The 23,085-nt window shown below is 46.0% G+C and overlaps 1 protein-coding gene across 2 annotated transcripts in view; it reads left to right on the plus strand.

The window, feature by feature from the left end:
• The first annotated feature begins 941 nt into the window (after window positions 1-941).
• LOC147444645 (peroxisomal fatty acid beta-oxidation multifunctional protein-like) overlaps window positions 942-23,085 on the plus strand; it is a 130,316-nt gene continuing 108,172 nt past the window's right edge. The window contains exons 1-3 of one of the 2 annotated variants that reach the window (XM_086527187.1): window positions 942-1,118; window positions 16,575-16,646; window positions 17,319-17,381. In XM_086527187.1, coding sequence (XP_086383313.1) covers window positions 1,034-1,118; window positions 16,575-16,646; window positions 17,319-17,381 — 220 coding nt within the window. In that variant the 5' untranslated portion in view covers window positions 942-1,033. The remainder of the gene's footprint in view (window positions 1,119-16,574; window positions 16,647-17,318; window positions 17,382-23,085) is intronic. The other variant, XM_086527186.1, reaches the window with a different exon arrangement.

A 23,085-nucleotide genomic window follows, 5' to 3' on the forward strand; every position in this document is an offset into this window, starting at 1 on the left:
GTGTGTGTGTGTGAGAGAGAGAGAGAGAGAGAGAGAGAGAGAGAGAGCACTTTTGCATTAAGGCGCCTACGCATACAACTATGGCTACAACTACCGCACGTACTCTCAAACTTTTGGACTATCAGAGTTTCAAAACACCCTTGAATTTCCAATTCCCAATTTGATCCTTTACTTTCTAACGTTTTATCATTCTTTTTAACTCTTAACTCCATTTCCTACTTGAAAAGACAAAATTCACTGAGAAGTCATGAGATTATTACTCCAAGAGAGAAAGACATAGAGAAACCCACCACATGTGCACTGGGGCTCTATTGCTTCAACTAATACACCTACTCACAAACTTATTCATTCTTTTAGGAGATTCCTCCCAACTATCCTTACTTCCCCCTGTTAACCTTCTAATTCATTTTTGTCACTCTCTTCACTCTCTAAAAGGGCTATATGAGACTCGAAAACGCACAACTTGACAAGCAATACCTTAAAGTGGTTCTCATAGCCGACCAACCGTCCATGTTATTTTGCGGTGAGGTGTCACCTCACCTGTGTCACCTCACCTTATATATAAAAAAAACTTGAACGTGATCTACGCTTGTGCCCTCAACAGCCAGCACGAGCAGTGTGGCCCCTCCTTGTCTGTCCCCTATCTCGAGCGGCATGTCGTGTCCCCGACGTTTGTCCGGATTGGCCCCTATTAAATGGACATCGCCTTGGATCAACTGGGATTCCCCGCTTTTAGTGAATTTACTCCAGTTGGTACTTCCTAGTCGCAAACTTTTTGACTTCCAAGTTCCAAAACACCATTGAATTTTCAATTTTCAATTTGACCCTTTACTTTCTTCTCTTCCATGAATTTTCCTAAATTGTGGCGACCTCGATATGAACCATATGATATTTGTAGCTATTGTGTAACCTTAATCTTCTTACTCATTATTAGAAGGTGACTTCATCAGCAATGACTAAAGCAACGATACTACCACCAAGTCGTTGAATCGACGTGAGTTGCTGTGACGCTCTTCTGCTGTAGCACGACATCATGGGGGTGAAGCTGGAAGTGCTCGGCGATGGGGTTGGCCTCATCACCTTTTCGAATCCGCCTGTCAATGCTCTCGCCATGCCCAGTAAGCAATTTTCTTAGGGGGGAGAGAGAGAGAGGGGGGGAGAGAGTCTCGGGCCATCACGTTTGGCTGCAGTGACATGAGTGCAAATTTTCATATGTCGTCATGTTTCGTTGTCTTCCCCTGTGTGTGTGGCGTTAAACAATGTCCGAAGTGGGATGTGACATGAGTATGAGTGTCAGCCCCCCCCCCCCCCCCCCCCCCCCCCAACACACACACACACACACACACACACACACACACACACACAGAGAGAGAGAGAGAGAGAGAGAGAAGAGAGAGAAGAAGAAGAGGATTGAGAGAGAGAAGAAGAGGATTTTAACGTCGTAGGAAACTATCCCAAGAGACCTCAAATATCTATCTGATGAGAAAGTATTGATGTCCTCAAGCGGCCAGTGTGGCTTATGCGACAATAGGAATACATACTATGAAATCTGTAGCTTATCTTCAAGAACTCAAAACAAGCCTACAGCTAAAGGCTAATATTGGCCTACTTAAAAATGCATCTATAATCCAAAATGTACAAGTTATCACAAAAAATCTCTTCACCCGGGTACTCATCTTATAAAACCTTCAGAATGTGATAGAAACTCAGCTTGTGGGTTTTATAGAGTAAGTCGTAAGCATAAACGAATTTGATAAAAATTGAACCTACTTTTGAGCTCAAATGATAGGTTGCAGTTGTTATCCAAGCCCTGTAGAATAAAGGTGATCTTGCTTGGAGATGCAACGAAGTTAAGGTCACATGATTTCAAACAACCAAGATTGAGTTTAATCTGGCTGTGTATTGCTTCTTTCTCTTGTGAAATTTCATTTTAGTCTTTAGCTTGTTTTATGATGTAAGAATTTGCTTTTTTGTCTTTGTTGTGGGTTCTCTTGTTGTTGGGAGTGTCTGTAAAGTTTCATTTGAGTAAGCTTCTTTCATGTAGCCCAACGGTTTTGAGAGGTCACTTTAAGTATTTTCTGTTTTATTTTTATCCTTCATACAATTTTAACAAATAAGCCTATTGAATTAGTCTTGCACCATTCTTTGTGTGTCTTTACTTTATATTTTGTACAATTTTAGTCTTCGTTGATTCTTTTTTGGCCTTATGAAGAATGCTGTAGTCTTGCTTTATTGTCCTCTTCTATTATGAGTCTCGATTTGGTGTCTTGTTCAATTGGTTAAACCCCTGTTTTAGTTTATAAGCTGGGCCTTTCGTGATCTTGTAAAGTTATATGTATCTCTGAGTCACTGAAGAAGAAATCGTTGCATCATTGAAACGCACGCGATAGATATTCTGGCTGCATGTAACGCATATAGAAACACTTCAATGAACCACCTGACCATAGCCAACACATTTTGCAACACCCCTTTAGTTGGGCTAGAGTGGGAGGATCTGTGGTTTCCACAATTTATGTTTTTCCTCTTATCTGTAGTGGCTCCGTGTCTCCGAGGAGCAGGTATCAGAAAGCAAGAGACGTTTTGTTGGATTGTATCATGATTATTATGCAAACTATCTATACCTTTACGAAGAGGGTCACCAACCAAGGGACATGCCCTCTTGTGTAGTTGCGACTCTTCATCAAAGGATGCAACTCTTCACCAAATGGTTGGGACTCTACCTTGAATGATTGCAATGTTCTGCCAAAGGGCATGGCTATTATCCTAAAGTACTTTTCTCTTCTTGCTCAACTAGAGCACTGATGTTCACATGGATGGGCAGGGCATGGGACTAGTTGTAGTCCGAGTCCATGGCTACGGGACCAATGGACCCGAGAACTACAATTGGCCAGCACTTCAACGGGAGACGGATGTGTGGTAGCCAAGCCGTCACCCTTTCGGGGGTAGTTGTTTGATGGTATGTAGGGCTTGTACTATTTGACCTGTTGCAGATACCCTTGTCCAAAAAACCCTCTCTTTACAATTGCAGATTGCTCACTCCATCTTCCTTTCCAAGAGTTGAGAGGGGGTGTTAAGAGCTATGGCATCTTTCTGGATTCTTCCATTCCGGTCCCGGTCTCTCCCAGGGACAGGTTTTAGGGAGTGAGGGCTGTTTTGTGGCTGTGTCCGGCCGTAGCGAGGTTGCTTTTTCATATCGGAATTTTTTAGCCATGTTTAGCTCGGGGTTTTGGCTTTGTTCCATGGCCATCTTGCTCCTGCAAGCTGGGACTATCTTTCCCTAGCCTTGACATATTTTTCCCCTGAGCCCTGTGGGCCTATATTGTCCTTTGTCCCCCATTTCCTCAATTTTCCCCATTTTAGCAAGTTGTGGGTCAGGCAGTTTTGCTTGGACCCTATATAGGGAGGGCAGTGGTTAAGTTTCGGGGTGCTTGTCCCCGTGTAGGTGCAGGTGACTGGCACAGCCGGTCACAGTTTTTTTGGGGAGAGCACGTTGTCTAAAGACATAAACTGGTAGTCGTCTTTCACAAGCATAGGCATGCACGTAGTGCAGTGGTAGAGACATACCCTCTGAGGGTGCAGGTGGAGAGTTCGATTCCGTGTCTACTACGCGTTGACTAAAATTTTGGTCAACCGGCTGTGGCCCACTTGATGTGACTGGGAACCGGGAAGGAGGGGCTTGCCACGAAGGCAAGCACTCCGATATCTAACCAACACCATATAGGGAGAGGGGGGGGGGGGGGTCACCTCGTTGACACATATTTTGCAGAGTCCTCTGTGGGGTGCCCTTATTGGGCAGCCCCTTAGGCAGGCAGGCAGCTGGCTAACGCCCTGGCGTTTTTCCCAGATCTGCCCTAGCATTTTGCTGGCAACAAAAGCAGTTATGGGTGTCCTCTACGGTGTAGTACCCTGGTTAGGGCAGCCTTACACAGGCTTTGTGATCATGCAGTGGCAGAATTTCTCATCTGAGATCCAGATCTAGATCTAGATCTAGCCAGGAGGAGGTGCACCAGATCGATGCTCTTAGAGCATGTTAGAGGCGGTACCCATGTGGATGCCTTGCCAACAGTCTCGTGTGTAGGAGCAAATAGCACTAGTAGTTGCAGTTGTGTGCCTTGGGTCTATCCATTGGGGCATGTCATATCTATGCTGGACCAACCTTGGTCACTTGTATGAGGAGTTCGACCGAGCATTCTATAGATATTTCGAAATACAGGTCATTCTTTGGACCTTTCCTAGAGGCGTGGAGTTTTTACTACCATTTGCAGCATCACTCTTTGGACCATGTGGAGGGCTCGTTGTGCTCACATTCTAGGCTCACAGTCTTCCCCGACATTTACCACTTTGACAACTATTTGGACTGAGCTGCTACATTCTCTTCGTAGCCAGTGGGAGGCTTTGTTACTTCTTTCTTCCGACATGGGTGAGATCTTCAGTCCTTATCAACCTGGACCATGGTTACATCACATGGCACGCCGCACTACACACTTCCACAGTGGTTTATTTTACATTCTTCATACATTCCACCATGATGTATACATAGCCCCCCACATTGTATTCCCACTCTTGTACTCCTTTAGGTGATAGGCTTTTGAGCATCTTGAGAGGTCTCTTTCGTACATAGTATATAGCTCCTATTTTTTTTTGTATGTGTGTGTGTGTGTGTGTGAGAGAGAGAGAGAGAGAGAGAGAGAGAGAGAGAGAGAGAGAGAGAGAGAGAGAGAGAAAATGAAATGTTATATTAACGTCTTCAAAAGGCCAAAGTGACCTATGAGACCAGAAAGTTACAATGTGGTGGATCTGATACAAAGTCAGAGTCAGAGTAACAAGATGACAAAAATGAAATGACAAATGTCACAATAAAATACTATGGAATCCTAAACTACTAGGTGTGAACTAAGCAGCTAGCTGGGATAGCTAGATCACAAGAGATCCAACATCGGTCGCTGGCGGATCTCATCAATCTCCTCCATGGTAAGTAGTAGTCTGACCGGGCATCGTGCATGTCGAGCCAAAGTAATCTGACTCCTCTGATGCAGCCTCCGTCGATGCTGTGTAGTCCTCCGCAGTTGTGGGCGTCTGGATCTCCCCAGCTCAGTCGCTCGGTCGATCAGTGTGCCTCTAGTGTGAGACGACGAGCTGTGCTGTGGTAGTAACTCCTCCGAGCGTCCAGTGGCTGTCACCAGCGTGTGACTACTATCTATCCTTTTTGTTGATTTCTTTCTTTTTATCTATTTACTTTCACTTTTTGGAAACACCCCTCGGGAAATCTAACTGCCCTGCATTGCATAGCTAGTGTGGAACTGTCCAGAGGGAGTCCAGGCCTGAGGGCAAGAGAGCACTAAGGTTGGACAAGGACTATGGTTAGCCAAGTGGGGTCATTGACTAGCCAAAGTGGAATCCTTTGCTACAGAGGCTACATTTCAATTCTGGGTGTGGCCACAGTGCACAAAGAGGGTCGGATGACCTAGAAAGATACAATGGCAGCATCTCCTAAAATTTAGGGAACTGCTATTTTGGGACTTGAAAATGTGTTGACGTCATTACCTCCGGAATGACAAAGGAAACATTTTCTTACTCTGCCGTGAAGTCAACTGGGCAGCCGGTTGGAGGCGGCAACCCCGAAACGGGAAAATGCTTATAAATGTGCCAAGTGGCACCTTCTGGTGCACTTGCCTCATGCAACAAGAAGTGGCGCTGAATTTGAAGAGAAAAGAGCCTCATTTTCAGATTTTGTCACAGGTTAAGAGCTATGGAGTGCTTGCTTTCCCTCTTAATGCACAGTGCGGTGCCAGGAGTGATGCCCTGCACGCTACGCACTGCTCTCTCTCTCCCCTTTGGCAGTATGTTATGCCCCTCTAGTGGGCTCTTCATTTGACCAATGTACAGGTGTGTGGGTTCATGCGCGATTGCCGAGGCAAGAGCCTCTTGCACAGGTACTGGATTAGCTAGCGGCTAATCCCTCCGCAGGTACAGGTGAATTCGGAGAGGTTTCACGCTAGAAATCTCGTCCGATTCAAAGGGCAAGTAGCCCTACAGGTGCGGGAGCTCGAGGACTTGCTACGGATGCGACCGGCACGCGAAACGGAGCCGGAAACAGTGAATTACAGCCTGCTGTGTATTTTTGCAGGTTTAGGGTTTTGGCCCTAAACGGACCCTAATACCCCCAGGAGGTTCGGGGACGCGAGGGGACCGCTGTACATGTGATCTGGCGCATTTTCAGGGCTGAAAACAGAGAATTCAGCGTGCTGCAGATTCTCGCCAGGTTTTGCAAAGTGCCCGTATGCGTCGGGAAAGTCGGCCAATGCGTGGGAATACTGACTGTGAAGGGTTCTAGTACAGTTATGTTGCCGAAATCGGGCTGGAACAGTGGAAATTCAGCCGAGTGTGTGCGGGGCAGCTTGTAGGGAACCACAACGTTTATTCCCTCTTTTGAACAATAAAGAAATACCGAATGGGGCGCCTAAGTTAGGGGCCAATCTGGTGTCTGTCTACTCATACAGGTGCAATCTAGTAGCCTGTATCCCTCTCCCCTTTGTTGTGTCTTGAAAGTACAGGTAAAATAGACGACTAATAATGGGTGAAAGCTAAATCAAGGTTTAAAGTAAAGTCTACCGCCCTTTTTGGATTGAACAGGCCGGTTTCATGGTTCCATTGTCGGGATTAAATCACTTTTTCCCATAGAAGTGAGCCTTGGTCAGTTTTGGGCTTGAAGACACAGGGGATCATAGACCAGACAGAGGGAATTGCAATTATGGCTGACAGACCAGATGATGTGACTGAAGAGGTTTCCTCTTCACAGGGTCAACGGACACATGAAGTGGGTGAGTTCTCAAGACCACCACAGACAGATGACGATATATTTAGGACCCAGTTGGCTACTGCTGTGGCTATGTTCACACAAGTAATGCAGAATCCGAGGTTTTTAGCCTTTCTGCAACCTCCTGTTCCGTCTCAGCAAGTTGGGTCACTGGATCATATTCAAAAGCCTGTTAAGGCTCGAGCACAAGTGATTCATACCGCACAGTCAATGGAAACACCTGTACACTTGACGGAGAACATGCAGTCTCCACAACCTGTGCATAAGGTGCAAGAACAGGTGGCTGAGATGCCAGTATTTCAAGCTGTACCAGTTCAGCCCGCCACCTTTCAGCAGCCTATAGCTGGTTCTAATGGGCAGGGAAGCAACCTACAGGCTATGCAACAGGTCTTCCCACCACCTTCAGTACACCCTGGCTATTTTGGAGGTGGATCGGTATTCCAGAGCATGGCTGGTCATGCACCTGGAAATCAGTTTTACACGCCAGGAACAGTGTTCGGGAGTGCTCAAACGATGATGCCTAACCCCATGTACAGTGTCATGGGTATGCAACCAGGGTTTCAGAGTACTCAGGGCCAATGTGGGATGCCACAGACAAATTTTGGTATGGCTGGAATTACAAATCAGCAGCCAAATATGGCATTTCTAGGTCAAGTTAATAGCGACCAAGGAACACAGATGAACCCTAATAGTGTTCCCATGTTTCAGTCACTTCCATATGACAATTTAACGCCGTTGGAGAGGCCAACTCCGTACAAAGAAGGTGGCAAAGGTGTGTCATTCACGACCTTTACAGGGTTTGATGACAGGAAGAAGGCTCTCTCATTCCTCCAGCAGTTTGACAAGGCCTATGCAGGGGGAAACTTTACAGAGGCTTCAAAGGTCCGCAAGGCAGCCACTTTCTTGACAGGGAATGCGGGACAATGGTGGACAACTTTATTGCTTCAAGGGCAAGCTCCGTCCACATGGATTTACTTCAAGCAGATTTTTGCAGCAGCATGGTTATCTGATGACTTTGAAGCAGATGTCATGACAGAATGGCACCAGCTAAATGCTGCCACTTGCAGAAATCTGGATGATTACAATCGGAAGTTTTGGAAAGCTCTACTTCCAGTAACTTCCTATAGGTTTGTGCCATTGACAGAGCAGATTGAAAAATACTGTTGTGGCCTACCCAAAGGATTGAGAAAATACTGCACGAAGACAAAAGTCACTACTTTGACGCAGCTCATCGAGGTAGCAAACACTGGCAATGGTTTGCTCAAGGGAGAAGATTGTGAATTTAACACTGGCATCAAGGCAGGATCAGGCAAGAAAAATTCAGCCAAGAAGCACGTTCCCAATGAGGCTCCTAAAGGGACTCAGGAGTCAGCCAACGCAGGGAAAGACAAAGCTACGGCTGAATCAGAAAAAAGACCAGCAAAGAAATGGAAAAGACGTTTTCCTCGCAAGTCAGAAGAGCAAAAGAAGGTCCTGAGGACAGAGAACAAATGCTTTATATGTGAGCAGCCTGGCCACATTGCTTACAATTGTCCTACAAAGAAAAGGCCAGCTGATTCTGAAGACAAGGAGGACAGGAAAGGAGAGAAGCCCATGGCTGGTCTAGTGCCAGATATGGTGGGCGACAAGCCAAATTCAGATGCAAGTGAGCTTTGCAGAGCATGGGGAAAGGTCAGGGATCAAACAGTGCTTATCTTCTTTGATCCAGGTGCCAAAGCCAACTTTATTTCCCCAGAATTGGCTTCAAAGTTGGGAATCAGACCTGAAGAAATGGGGTATACAACAGAGGCAGGTTTGGCATGTCCTGGCCATACAGAGGCTGTGACACCCATCATTGGAAAGTTGCGTCTACATATCCAGTCCTATGTAGATGCTGAAGAATTTTACATCATGCCACTGGACGGATTTGATGTGTTGTTAGGTATTCCTTGGTTGTTTCGTGTACAGGGAATCATGGATGCCTACAACAAAAAGATCACTGTACAGAGCAGGGGAAAGACTCACATTCTGGATGTAAAGCTTAAAGGGGAGTCTATTCCTACTGTATCAGCTTCTGCTATTACTTCTGTAATGAAAAAGCATCTTTCTGCGTACTTGGTTTTTGCACGTGAAGTGTCAGATTGTGATGAATCAAATTTATCTGTGCTAGATAAAGAAAGGTCAATGTTTTTACAACAGTATAGTGACTGTTTTTCCGATTCATTACCGTCTCAATTACCGCCAGAGAGACCCGAGGACCATGCGATAGATTTGGTGCCAGGCAGTAGCCCACCAAATAAGCCTCCGTACAGGGTTAGTGCGGCTCAGCAGAAAGAGATAATGGGCCAAGTACAGGAGCTGTTAGAAAAGGGGCTGATTCAGCCCAGTTCATCTCCATTCTGTTCTCCAGTGTTGTTGGTGCAGAAAAAGGATGGCTCATGGCGTATGTGCATCGACTACCGTGCACTGAACAAGAATACCATCAAGAATAGGTTCCCTATACCTAGAATTGATGATATTATGGACAAATTAGAAGGTGCAACTATGTTTAGCAGGATAGATCTAAAGAGTGGGTACCATAAGATCCGCATTAGATCAGAGGATGTGCACAAGACTGCTTTTAGAACGACGTTTGGCCTTTACGAATTTTTAGTGATGCCCTTTGGTCTCACAAATGCTCCCGCTACGTTCAATAGGATGATGGACAGAACTTTCCGTCCACACTAGCAGTTTGTTGGTACATTCTTTGATGACATGACAGTCTACTCAAAGAATGAAGAGGAGCATAGGCATCACTTGGCCATTGTGTTCAAAGAGCTACGCAGTCATAGGTTGCTCATCAATGCAAAGAAAAGTGAGTTTTTTCTGGAAGAGATTCACTTTCTGGGACACATTGTCTCAAAGGATGGTGTCAGAATGGATCCTGCAAAAGTTGAAGCGATCAAGTCATGGCCAAATTTGAAGATGGTGCATGATGTCCGAAGCTTTTTGGGACTATGCTCCTATTACAGAAGGTTTATCCGAAATTTCGTTGAGATTGCTTCACCTTTACATGCTCTTCACAAGAAAGCAGTCACCTTCAGATGGACACAAAAAGAGATTTCAGCTTTTAATCTCTTAAAGGAAAAGATGACTTCAGATCCAGTCATTGTGTTGCCAGATCTTAGGAAGTCATTTGTGGTCCAGTGTGATGCCTGCGGTAGTAGCATTAGTGCTGTGCTAATGCAAGATGGCAGGGTTGTAGCCTATGAGAGCAGAATTTTGCAAGGGCCAGAGATGACCATGCAGGTCTATGAGAAAGAGTTACTGGCTGTGATTCATGCGCTCTTAAGTTGGAAACACTACCTGCTAGGTGCAGATTTCGTTGTCCAAACGGACCATCAGACGTTGCGATACTTCTTGACACAAACAAAGTTATCTGAGAAGCATATGCGATGGGCAAATATCTTGTCCATGTTCCATTTTCAGATTGTGCATGTGGAAGGCAAGAAGAACGTTGTGGCTGATGCCTTGTCAAGGAAGCCACAAATTTCAGCTGTGTCGATTCCTAATCATCATGAACTTGATGATATGAGAGAACAGTATGCAAATGATGAAGATTTTGCAAGGGTCTTCGAGCAACTAATGGATGGACAACGTCATGAACACTATCTTCTTAAAGACGGGTTCATGATGATGCATGGCAGATTGTGTGTCACAAAGCCATTGCGACGCAAAGTTATGGAAGAGAGTCATGTCCCACCGTATGCAGGGCATCGTGGTATCGATGCTACAGTTAAAGCGGTTGAGACATTCTTCTACTGGCCTACATTGAGAAGGGATGTGGATGCCTTTGTGCGAGAATGCCTAATATGCCAAAAGGTCAAGTTTGACAGGCAAAAGGCACCAGGATTATTGCAACCACTACCTATTCCAGATAAACCATGGGAAAGTATTACTATGGATTTTATCTTTGATCTTCCGAGAACGCAGACAGGAAACGATGGTATTTGGACCATTATTTGCAGATTCAGCAAACAGGCTCATTTTATTCCTGTCAGGAAGAAGATAAAACCAGATCAGATGGCACGCTTCTTTATGAGCAATATTTTCAAGTATCATGGCATGCCACAGTCGATTGTTAGCGACCGTGATCCACGCATGACAAGTTTGTTCTGGAGAGGCTTGTTTGAGAATATGGGCACCACGCTCAAATTCTCTTTGTCATTTCATCCTCAAACAGATGGGCAATCAGAAGAGGCAAATTCTACTGTCCTAGATCTGCTGAAGTGCTATGTGTCAGAGCATAAAGGAAAGTGGGAGCAGTATTTGCCATTGGTGGAGTATGCATACAATAATACAGTGCATTCATCAACCGGCAAGGCACCCTTTGAGATAGTTGAAGGTGGCAAGAAAGTTCCTCCCATACTGCATACAAAGGACAAGATATTTGAAGCAGATAAGTATGTTCAGGACATGGATGAAATGTACAAGAAGGTCAAAGTGGCCTTAGAAAGGACTCAGGCAAAGCAAAAGAAAGCAGTTGATCGTCACCGTCGTGAAGTGGTATATTCACTTGGTGATTGGGTGCTTTTACGCTTTGAAAAGGCAAGGTTAAAGAAGATGAAGGGCAAGGAAAGACTGTTTCCAAAGCTCAGCATGCGTTACTATGGGCCTTTTCAAGTATGCGACATAATCAGTGATGTTGCATATAGGCTGAAATTGCCTGACAGTTGGAAGATTCACAATGCGTTTCATGTGAGTCTTCTCAAACCTTATGTGGGTGATGTGCCAGAAGATATGCCAGCTGAAGATCAGTCGGAAGTCGAGGAACTTGACGAGATCTTGGTCCCGGAACAGATTTTGGCACACAAAGAAAGGAAAGTGAAAGGCAAGGTTGCTAGGATAGTTTCTGAACTTTACTTGGTAAAGTTTAGAAACTATCCACCAATGGATGCGAAGTGGATGGAAGAAGGTGAACTTGCAGAGTCACCAACTGTGTTATCACTTTACCTTGAAGCCTTCGATTTGCAACCTACCTTGACCCCTTGAGTTTCAAAGCTACATGGATTGTCAGTGTGACAATGGCTTCTGAAACAAATGATGTACATGGTATTTAAAGTGAGCTCAAATGAAATACGTGCTACATGAATGTTAGAGCTGTACAGATTGTCAGTTTGGCAATTGCTCTTATGGAATGTCCAAAAGTTTGGTTAGTGCTATAGAAGTGAGTATTTCTTGTCAGTTTGTCAAGGATACAGTGATTACTTCTATTGAAGAGTACATGTGTAACTGCATTCTTAAACTGTCGGTTTGGGTATGCTCGAAAGTGTTACGGGATCCAACGTGTACTATAAGACAGTGGCAAAATGTGCAGATAGCTGCTGCTGCCCTGTTTGATGCCTCCCCATCTGTGACAAAGGCCACCACGTGTTGCTCACCGATGGTTTCTATGGCCGCTGTCCACTCTGCAGAGAGGACATCGGCGGACTTGCCACTCTCAGTGGCATCATGAGAGTGCACAAAGTACATCTCTCCACTGGAGTATGCGACGAGACCATGGATAGATCTCTTCCTTGTATCGCTCCACCCGTTAGCAATGAGGGAAACGCCATGTTTTGCCCAAAGACGCTGAATGTTGAGGGTTGCTTGCTCCACGATAGCCTTCTCTCGATCGAGCAAGGTGGTTCGGAGAGCCTCTGAAGATGGCGGCACATAGCCGGTGCCATACTCTCCTATGTGTTGCACCATGACTTTCCAATACTCCGACCTATTTCGATCAAACATAGAAGAGGTTAGTATCAAAAAAGTGGAAATGACGATAACGGAAGAAATGAGAGAGAAGATTGATGAATCATAAAACAATGTACATACCTCGTTGCGACAAATGGGATATGGTCGTGATAGAAGAATCGGGCCACGGCCGCATCCACCTCTTCTTTCTTCTTTGGGTCCCAAGAGGTGGTAAGGGTCTTTTGGCGACGAATTGGACCTTTTGAAGATGCACCAACACCTACACCGGGTAGAGAGGAAGAAGGGAAAATGAGGGTCTTTGGATCAATACCTTTGCGTGCCGGCTTGGCTTTATGGTTGAATTGCCGATCCTTTTCCTCGAGCTCCTTCCTCTTCTCGATGGTTACGTTGGCACAAAATTTCACCTCATGTCCCGGCACTCGAAGAAAGTGTGCCCTCACTTTGTCATGCCCCCCTTTCCGTGTGTAAGAGCATAGCTTGCATCCCCATGCACGAGAACCTCCCGCCGCCGACAAGGTGCCCTCCGAGGTCACTTCATCCCACCACGACCATTCCTTCGCCTTTTGAGTGTTGCCCGCATGAACGGAGGGGGTTGAACGAGAAGAAGAGGCCATGGATGATGGATTATCCGTGAAAGAGAGAGCTTGATCTTGAACTTTGAGAGAGAGAGAGAGGGATTGAGAGAGAGAGAGGCTTGCCGCTTGATTCCGTGAGAGCTTGAGCCTTGAGCCTTGAAAGTTGAGGGTTAGAACTTAGAAGTTAGCCCAAGAGAGAGAGAGGTTGAGAGCTTGAGCCTTGAGGCATGCCGCGGCGCCACACTATGGCTTGAGAGTTGAGAGCAAGCTAGGGAGAATGAGCTTGGCTTGAGAGTTGAGAGCAAGGCTCAAGCAAGGGAGAATGGGCCTTGAGGCTTGATGAGTGTGTGAAGAATGGGGGAGGAGGGGGGCATTATATACTTTTTTGACTGCTGAAAATGGCCGTTGGCTGCCTAACAGTCATTTTTTCCAATTTCAAAAACTGCCGTTTATGGCCGTTGGGGCCGTTCCGGTCCGGTGACAGTCTCCAGCCGGAACGCCGTTCCGTTCCGACGCGTTCCAGAAAATCCCAAAAGGCCGGAACGCCGTTTCGGCGTTCCAAGGCCCGAAATGTCCGTTCCCTGGTAACTATGGCAATAATTCCTAGGCTCCATAGGGTCTCCCGACTTGAAGATAGGTACAATAGTAGATAGGCTCCAAGTAACAGGCAAGCCCTCACACATGGCACGGTTAAACATCACTGCTAGAAGCTCTGCTAGTAGATCTCTGGCATGCGTGAAATGCTCAGCCACTAAACCATCATGATCGTATGCTCTCCCAGTCCTCATCCTGTCAATGGCCTTCCTCACCATCTCCGCAGTGAAAAAAGCACCTGTGTGTGGGCATGGATCGGGAGGGTCGGGAATGGGGGGCTTCTCAGGAACTGTGTATAGAGATGATGCGTACTGGCCCCAGTCCTCTGTAGAAGTGATGGCGGGGGGGGGGGGGGGGGGGGAGAGTGCTTCTGAAAGAGCCGCCTTGCCTCACGTGAGTCCTGACTCAAGAATAGCTGATATAGATCCTGCTCTAGCCGGGCCAAAAATGCCCTCTTCTTCCGCCGCACTAGGCGTCGGAAGTCAATCTGTGACTGTCTGTGAGTGATGTCCCCCAAAAGCACCTCCCTCTGAAGTCTAGCTCTAGTGTCCCAGCATTCCTCATCATACCAACTATTCTGGGGCATGCTCCCCGAACGGCGTCTCTGCTTAGGCTGGGTATGTGGGTATGCCTCTGCTGCTGCATCATGTAGTGTTTGTGTCAATATAGTAGTAAGCTCCTCCAGAGGTTGCCCTGGCTCCTCTGTGCATAGGTGTCTGTAGATCCCATCTATGAGAGAGAGAGAGAGAGAGAGAGAGAGAGAGAGAGAGAGAGGGGCTAGCAGCCCATCATCATGACCAAGACAGGGAGAACCCTTCCTCGGTTTGATGGTGGCTCGAATATCTTCGAGGAGCAGTTTAGGGAGCGAGGGCTGTTTTGTGGATGTGCCCGGCCATATTTGAGATCGACGTACCGTTTTTGGCGGTATGAGCCACGTATGTGCCCCATGCCCGGTAGGCTGGCATGAGGCAGGACCCGTGTTCCTAGGGTCTCCCGGGGCTAGAGTCTCTAGTTTCTCTACTTTTCTCCTATTTCATTCGTAGTTGCTCTAACTAGCAAGTTTAGGGAGCGAGGGCTGTGTTGTGGCTGTGCCCAGCCATATTTGAGATCGATGTACCTTTTTTGGGGGTACGAGCCATGTATGTGCCCACCCAGTAGGCTAGTATAAGGCAGGACCCCTGTTCCTGGGGTCTCCCGGGGCTAGAGTCTCCAGTTTCTCCTATTTCATCGGTAGTTTCCCTAATTGTGCTAGTTAGGCCTGTTGGTCCTACATTGATGATGTGGCATTTTTTTAGGTGCCCCCATATCAATGGGTCATGGGGTATTTGTGTGAGTGGGCTGGGCAAGTTGGAGTTATGCCTGTAAAGGGACCCTGTCCCCCCCTCCCCCCCCCGTGTGTTGTATCATTTCCAGAGTAGTGCAGATTGCCAGCTTCTGGGTTCTCTCTCTCCTCTAGCTTTTTTTCTTCACCTCTCTCTAGCGTTTTCAGAAATGCTTTCTAAAGTTTTTCATTTGCCACTGCCCAGTCTACTATGAGATACGAGGCTGCTTCTACTGCTTGTTCAGAGATGGCTTTGGACCACTCTCCAGAGTCGTGCGATACGAGGACCAAAGATTCCTGAGTTTGTTTTTGCTGGAGCTGCGTAGACACAGAGAGAGCCTGATGAGAGGAGAGGCTAGCCAGTCTCAGAGACGAATCACAACTTGCCATTGCCCAGTCTACTATGAGATACGAGGCTGCTTCCACTGCTTGTTCAGAGATGGCTTTGGACCACTCTCCAGAGTCGTGGGATACGAGGACCAATGATGCCTGGGTTTGTTTTTGCTGGAGCTGCGTAGACACAGAAAGAGCCTGATGAGAGGAGAGGCTAGCCAGTCTCAGAGACGAATCACAGACTTCTTTAGAGCATACACTGGACAACCGGAGGAGCTACTACCACAGCAGAGCCCACATTCTCCTCACACTAGAGGCACGCTGATTGACCGAGCGACCGAGCTGGGGAGATTCAGACGCCCACGACTGCGGAGGACTAGCATCGATGGAGGCTGCATCAGAGGATTCAGATCACTTTGGCCCGACATGCACGACGCCCGGTCAGACTACGGAGTCCGGACCATGGAGGAGATTGATGAGATCCGCCAGCAAAATCGATGCTGGATCACCTGTGATTCGATGCTGGATCTCTTGTGGTTTAGCTCTTTCTGAGGATACACCCACATTGTGTTGTATTAGCTCCCCATTCGCTTCACCCCCCACTCATATCCTACACAATCCTAGCTAGCTGCTTAGTTCACATCTAGCAGCTTAGGATTTTATAGTATTTTTATTTCATTTTATTTTTTATTGTTACTCAGACTTTGTATGATGTATTATATCCACCACATTGTAACTTTCTGGTCTCATAGGTCACTTTGGCCTTTTGAAGACGTTAATATAACATTTCATTTCATTTTCACACTCTCTCTCTCTCTCTCTCTCTCTCTCTCTCTCTCTCTCTCTCTCTCTCTCTCTCTCGCGATCTTGCTCTCTGTCTCGCCTTTCCCTCTGCAGCATTTCTTGTAGTAGCAGATCTCAGGCTGCCCAAGGCCCGTGCGGTGGGCTGTCCTTCATCGGAGGCTGATTTGGTGGAGTTCTACCATGCATGACGTAGTTGTAGTCTTCTCTGCCATGTGTATATGGTGCTTGATATGGGTAGGTGTGTGTTGGATGTTTCAAAGGGTACTTGTTTAACCTCACGTAATCGGAAGTTTTCATGATTATATCTCGTTTTTGGTTATATTATAGTATTGCTTATTTGATACTGACACTTTTGGTGTTTCTTTCAAGAAGAGGTTGCTTTAGTGAGGATTCTTATTCATTCTTATTGTTATTTTAGTTCTCAATGGTTTGAAGTCAAAATTTGAGGAAGCTTCCAATCGAAAAGATGTCAAAGCTATTGTAGTGATGGGTGAGTTTTTTTTGACATTCTTTTTTTTTAAAACATGAGGAAACAGTGGAAGAGCAACAAGAATTGTGAAGGAAATGAACACTTTATGTAAATGATTTACTTACACCATGGAAAATGAATGATAATTAGTCGACCTTTGCTCTATTTTTCACCTCAAAAGGTTAATGCAAATTGTCTGATCTATGTTCTATTTATTATATGAAGAGATTTATACATTGAAAATGAATGATAATGAATTGACCTTAGCTTTATTTTTCATGTCCAAAGGTTAATGCAAATCGTTTGGACTACCTTCTAACTGTTACATGAAGAGATTCATAAGGAGAATGCTTTAATTTGCTCATGGCAGTGGGAATGTTTAAATTAAAACAACCTTCTATTTTTTGTATGAAGAGATTTATTCATATTAACGTTATAAGTATGTTTTAACTTGCATGGGACATATTTTTGTTTGCATCTACCTTCCATGTTTTATATGAAGAGATTTATGTGCATATCAACGTAATGAGGATGTTTCAACTTGCACGGGACATAGTGATCAATAGATATTAAATACTGAAGGCATTGGGAATGCTCAAATTAGAACAGTTGCCCGCTAGAAAGGATGTGGTGCACTCCTACACCAGAATAGAGCTATTTGGCTTGATCTAATTTGAGGTTTTTGATTTACAGGTGAGTATGGAAAGTTCTCTGGTGGGTTTGACATAGCCACTTTGTTGGAAACTCAGAAGACAGGTTTGTGTTTTGGCGTAATTGATGTAATTTGAATCTCAAACTTCAAAGATATTGTTGTTTTACAAGTTTTCTTCTTGGTCGTCAATAAAGTGCTTGCTTTTGCGAAAGGATCGTGTGGTGATTTGTTCAAGAGTAGACATATATATATGTCTATTCTTGAACGAATCACCTGCAGAAGCCATACATGCTATTTTGGTACTGTCTACTAGCCTTCTAGACAGATTCAGAGAGAGGTCATACAATTGTCACCTGAGCACATGACCGCTTATCATGTAGAGCTTTTGAGGCATCCAGACAGTTGACTGAAGGGGGGGATAGAGGATTGTGGTATGCCCAGGTAACTTAGCGGTTCTTATAGCAGGGACTAGAGATGGACTGCCTCCCACCATTCGAGTATGATGGATGCACCACATATCCGCCTCCCGTGAGAGGAATAGAATCTTGAGAGAGGACCTCTAGTAGAGACACGAATATCACCCAGGCAGCCCCTTCCTCTGAAGATGCTATACTACAAAGAGCAGGCGGATGGATTTGTAGAGACCCAAATACATGGAGGGCTTCTTACCACATGGGTCCAGGGTGGCAATTTGCCAGGATTTCGTCACATCGCCTTGCGATAGGGACTGGCAGAGCATTTTGGATTAGTAGAGACGAGAGGATATGCAGATTATGCAAAGAGGAGGTGGATGAGTGAACAACGGGGGGACGTGGTGGATGAGGAACACTAGGCAGGAAGCTGAGGGCCTACACTGCCATCAGAGATAACCCACCCTCTTCAGAGAGCAGCGGTCCCTCCGCCATCTCTTAGAGTCAGCAGACCAGCACGTGCTAGGGAGTTTTATACTGGAGATTTGGTGACACACAGCGAGGGGTGTCAGACACACCACATTCTTTTAGAGATCCACCTTTAGCAGGGAGTTACCCTCCAAAGGGTAGAGACACTCAGAGAGAGCACTTGAATTCGGACACGCTACGAATGAGAGATGACAGAGATCTGAGACAAATTCTAGTGGGAGACTGTAGAGCACCTGGCTCAGCTTTCATCAGACCCATGCATATTCTTCTCCCATCTTTGATGTGTACCATGCTACACCCCCACTATAGTACAGGATGGAAATAGCTATAGTGCAAATCATACGTGTATACCGTTTGCACAGTCCCGGATTTTGAGCCCCTTGCAGTAGGAGCGGCTCCCTCCATCAACCATCATGGTCATCACTCATTGTACACCCAGATCACGAGTTTATCAATTAGCTTTAGCTATAGTCTTTACTTTGAGTTCAGCTTTTCCTTTTTTGGAGGATAGAGGATATATCACATGTGTACATTGATTTGTGTTATATGCCTAGGTTGGCCTTTCGAAGAGGTTAATAAAATCTCAATCTCTCTCTCTCTCTGTGCGCGCTCCCCTGCTGCTGCACATGCGCCCCCCCTGCTGCTGCACCTTTGCGCGCTGCCCTCCTGCTGCACCTACAATCTGCCGTGCTGTTTGCTGCTGCGCTGTTGCTGTTGCACCTGCACGCCACCCCCCTGCTGCCCTCCTGCGCCAGCAAACCCAACCCCCCCCCCCCCCCCAAAGTGCCGACATCCCGAAGAACGCTTGGAAGGAGGAGATGGCCAAGCCGTTGGAGATGAACAAGCCAGATGATAAGATGACGTCCTACATCGTGGATACCCTCGATGGCTTCACTAATTGGCTATACAAGCTTGAGAAAGAGGTCGAAGGCTTGACCAAGGAGAAGGAAGCAGGGAAGAAGGAGAAGGAGAAGTGGAAGGAGAAGAGAGAGAAGGAGAAAGAAGAATGGAAGAAAGAAAAGGAAGAGCTTAAGGAGAAAATCGACCTTCTCCGTGCTTCTATCGCATCCCTCACCCCCGAAGGAGGAGAGATTAAAGCGGAAGCCAAGGAAGCCCTCAAAGAGGAGATCACCAAAGCTCTCATGGCAAGCATCGATGACAAATTGGAGGGTACCAAGGAAGGATGGGTTGAAGTAGTCAAGAAGAACATATAAAAGGAGGCGAAAGCGGAAGCCCAAATAGATGAAGAGGAAGAGAAGATGCAACAAGCCCGCCGCCTCAATGTACGAGTGACTGACATCAAAGAAGAGAAGGGGTCCACACCTGAGAGTGACAGGAAATCCCTATGCATGAAGCTCGGGTACAAAGAAGACGAGGAGCCACCCTTCTCCAAAAGCTTGGAGAGCAGACAAAGATCCACAAAAAAGAGCCCTTATCCTCCAATTCACCTCCGAGGATTTGAAAGAGGGTCATCTTGAGAGCGATCGAGGGCCCCTCGATCTACCTTGACGACGACCTCACCAAGATGCAACAGGACCACCGCCGAGCATTTTGCATTACATCTCTCTTGTTTATGGTGAGCTTGTGATGGCTTAACAACTACTCAAGATCGTGTCTATGAGTGCAAGTTAATTCATCTTGGAACCTAATTCTCTTGAGTGATAACCTAGCCTACACACACTTACTTGTGTACACGATGTTTGTCGTTCATCCACCCTAGCTAGCACGATCCATTCCCTTCAAGTCGTATTAGAGCTACATGGTTTGCTAGCTAGGATTGTTGTAATGCATTTGTGTGTTAGTGATTAGCATTCTGTAATTAATTCCTCTAATTACACACTTGATTTCTCCTCTTTTTCATTAAGTATTAGTAGCAATAAGCTACACAATCGCATTGTGAATCTCATGGATTTTGGGCACGTTCTGTCACAAAGTGATGACGTGGCTACCGAGAGCAGAAACTGGCAGAAACCCTAATTCTTGCAAACCCTAATTTTTGCCAAAAACCATAATTTGCAAAAACTCCTAATTTCTGGAAACCCTAACCTTAACTGCTGGCTGAAACCCTAAAGTGGTTGAAACCCTAACCTAGCGGTTGAATGCCACGTGGCAGCAGTACGGATGTTTCCGGATTTTGCGGAGCTGAAAAAAAAGCAGCCAAGCGACGCAATTTCTGCTTTTTGGCTCTACGCTTAGGAGATAGAGAGAGAAAGGGAATACTTCCTTTATTTTACTCTCTTGAGAGAGAGAGTTTTGCTTTTATTTTTGGAAGCTTTTGGGCTTCCCTTGTAATTAGAGCATCTGGACGCAGAGTCTGAGAGTGAAACCCTAACCGCTCTCTTGTACTTTGACATTGATTTAATACATAAAGAAATACCAAAAGGGGCGCCAGTTTTTGGGGCCTATATCTCTAGGCACGGAACTCCGCCGGGCCAGTGCAAATCTATTGTGATCTGTGAATTGTTTTGAAGTGGTTATTTGGTGTTGTCGCGATTGATTCTTGGAGTGTCCAAGTCTGTTTACAGTGGTATCAGAGCACGGCCGATTTCTCTTCTACAGGAAATCCGATCCCCAATTTTTTTTCCGCGGCACCTATGGCTTCACGCAAGGATCGGTCGACTCCCTTTGCATCTGGAGATGCGGGTAGGGATCACAACGAAGATTCTGGCAGAGAGTATGGCCCGCCTCGGCCTACTCAGGCGGAGCGACGAGCGATGGAGCGTCGTCAATTGATCAGCGATGCAACAAAGATGATGCTCAATTTTGCGAAGGACCCAAAATTTGCAAAATATATGAGCGAGACTTCTTTTCAGGAAGTGCATGAGCAGTGGCAGAAAACCACAACACCACCCCCGAAACCCGCTCTTAAGAAGCCTTCTGCTCACAAGAAATATTCAGAGAAGGAATTAGAAGAGGTGGTTGATGCACGGATAGCTCAGCTTTTTGACACGCAAAAGAAAGCCAAAAAGCACGGCAAAAAGCAGAAGAAGGGCATTGACTTCTCGGGTTATTTGGGTCATCAGTCGACATTTGACAAAGCAAAGACACAGAAGAAACGTGTTCACTTTGAAGGAGTACCCAGTTCTTCTTCTTCTTCTTCTGACAGTTCTTCTAGCTCTTCATATTCGAGCGAAGAAGACAGAAAAGGCAAAAAGCGAAGCAAGAAACAACGCTTCGGAAAGGGCAAGAAAAAGGCAAAGAAGGCTAAATCTCGCCCAGAGACTGACAGTTCTATTGAGGACTCGTCTACAGACAGTTCAGACTCCAATGACGGAAACTTTTATGTGAACAAGAAGAATTTTTATAAAGCCAACCAGTATGACTTTCTGGAAGATAAAAGCAAGAAAGTCCGAGAGTTTAAGGAAGATGGACACTCGATCAAATTTGATACTTCTTCAGGATACTCAGATGCTTCGAAGGCTTTGTCTTTTATACAGCAGTTTGACATCGCTTTCGCAGGAGGACGCTACTCAAAGCACTCCAAGATTCGGAGAGCAGCCTCTTACTTTAAGGGGAGTGCTCGCACTTGGTGGTCCACGCTTCATTTAAACAAGACTGTGCCAATTAAATGGCTGAAATTTAAGAAGCTTTTTATTTCTTCTTGGTTGATGCAAGAGTATGAACGCGATATACGAGCTGCTTGGAACCATCTTCGGATGACCAAGAAAGATACAATAAATGCTTACTGTGAGAGATTCTGGAGCTCTTTTCTACCCGCCTCTTCATTCAAGAAGATCTCGTTCAAAGAACAGATTGAGCGGTTCACCTTGGGTCTACCTACAGAGATCCGAGATCATTGCTTGGAGCAGAAGTCAGCTTCTATTCAGGAGTTGATGAGTCATGCGAAGCGGGGCTTTGTCATTCACTCTGGCAGTCTGACCTACCCCACACATGAGGCCATGACACAACGAGCCGAACAGACTTCTGGGAATGAAAGTAGAAAGAAAAAGAGCAACCCAGAGAAAAAGGATGCACGACCCAAGCTTACTCCTCAAGAGCGAGCTCGCTTCATCAAGGAGGGGAAGTGCTTTGGATACGGGGAACATGGACATATCTCTGCGAAGTGCCCTAAAAAGGCACAGAAAGAACAGAATGATAAGGACGATGACAGGCGTGAGAGCTCGAGAGTAGCTGAGGAATGTGGATGAAAAGGCAAGATGAAAACAGGACTGGTTGTAGATTGTGTGGGTACCGATCCCAACACTATGGACGAGAGTACAGAACTTTGTCGAGCTTGGGGCAAAGTGAAAGATCAAGAGGCTCTGATCTTCTTTGATGGAGGAGCCAAGGCCAACTTCATTTCACCAGAATTGGCGGCGCGGCTCGAGATCACTCCCGATAGGACGGGACCACTTGCGGAGGCAGTTCTAGCGGCACCCGGCAGGTACGTAGCCATTACACCTGTCATTGGCAAACTTCGGTTGCATTGTCAGGGGTATTTGGGGCATGAGGACTTCTTCATAATGCCTTTGGAGGGTTGTGATGTTCTCTTAGGGATTCCTTGGTACCACAAGAACAACGCCGTGGTCGATTATCGGGCGAGGAAAGCGACTTTGACTACAGAGAAGGGCAGAACCATTGTACTTGATATTAAATTGAAGGGCGAGTCTGTCCCTATTGTATCGGCTTCGGCCATTTCATAATTAATGAAGTCTAGTCTGTTTGTTTACTCGATCTTTATGAAAGAATTGAGCGATAAGGATAGGACAAATATGTCTAAACTTGATAAAGAACGCCAAGATTTTCTCCACTCTCATGCCGATTGCTTCTCAGAGGGCCTACTAGGCGAGTTACCACCTGCTCGTCCTGAAGATCATACCATTGATTTGATACTTGGAAGCACACCACCGAACCGGCCACCTTACCGTGTGAGCCGAGCACAGAATGAAGAGATTATGAACCAAGTAAA

This window comes from Adiantum capillus-veneris, chromosome 13 (genome assembly GCF_014529385.1).
Source record: "Adiantum capillus-veneris isolate H3 chromosome 13, ASM1452938v2, whole genome shotgun sequence".
In the NCBI taxonomy this organism is placed as follows: domain Eukaryota; kingdom Viridiplantae; phylum Streptophyta; class Polypodiopsida; order Polypodiales; family Pteridaceae; genus Adiantum; species Adiantum capillus-veneris.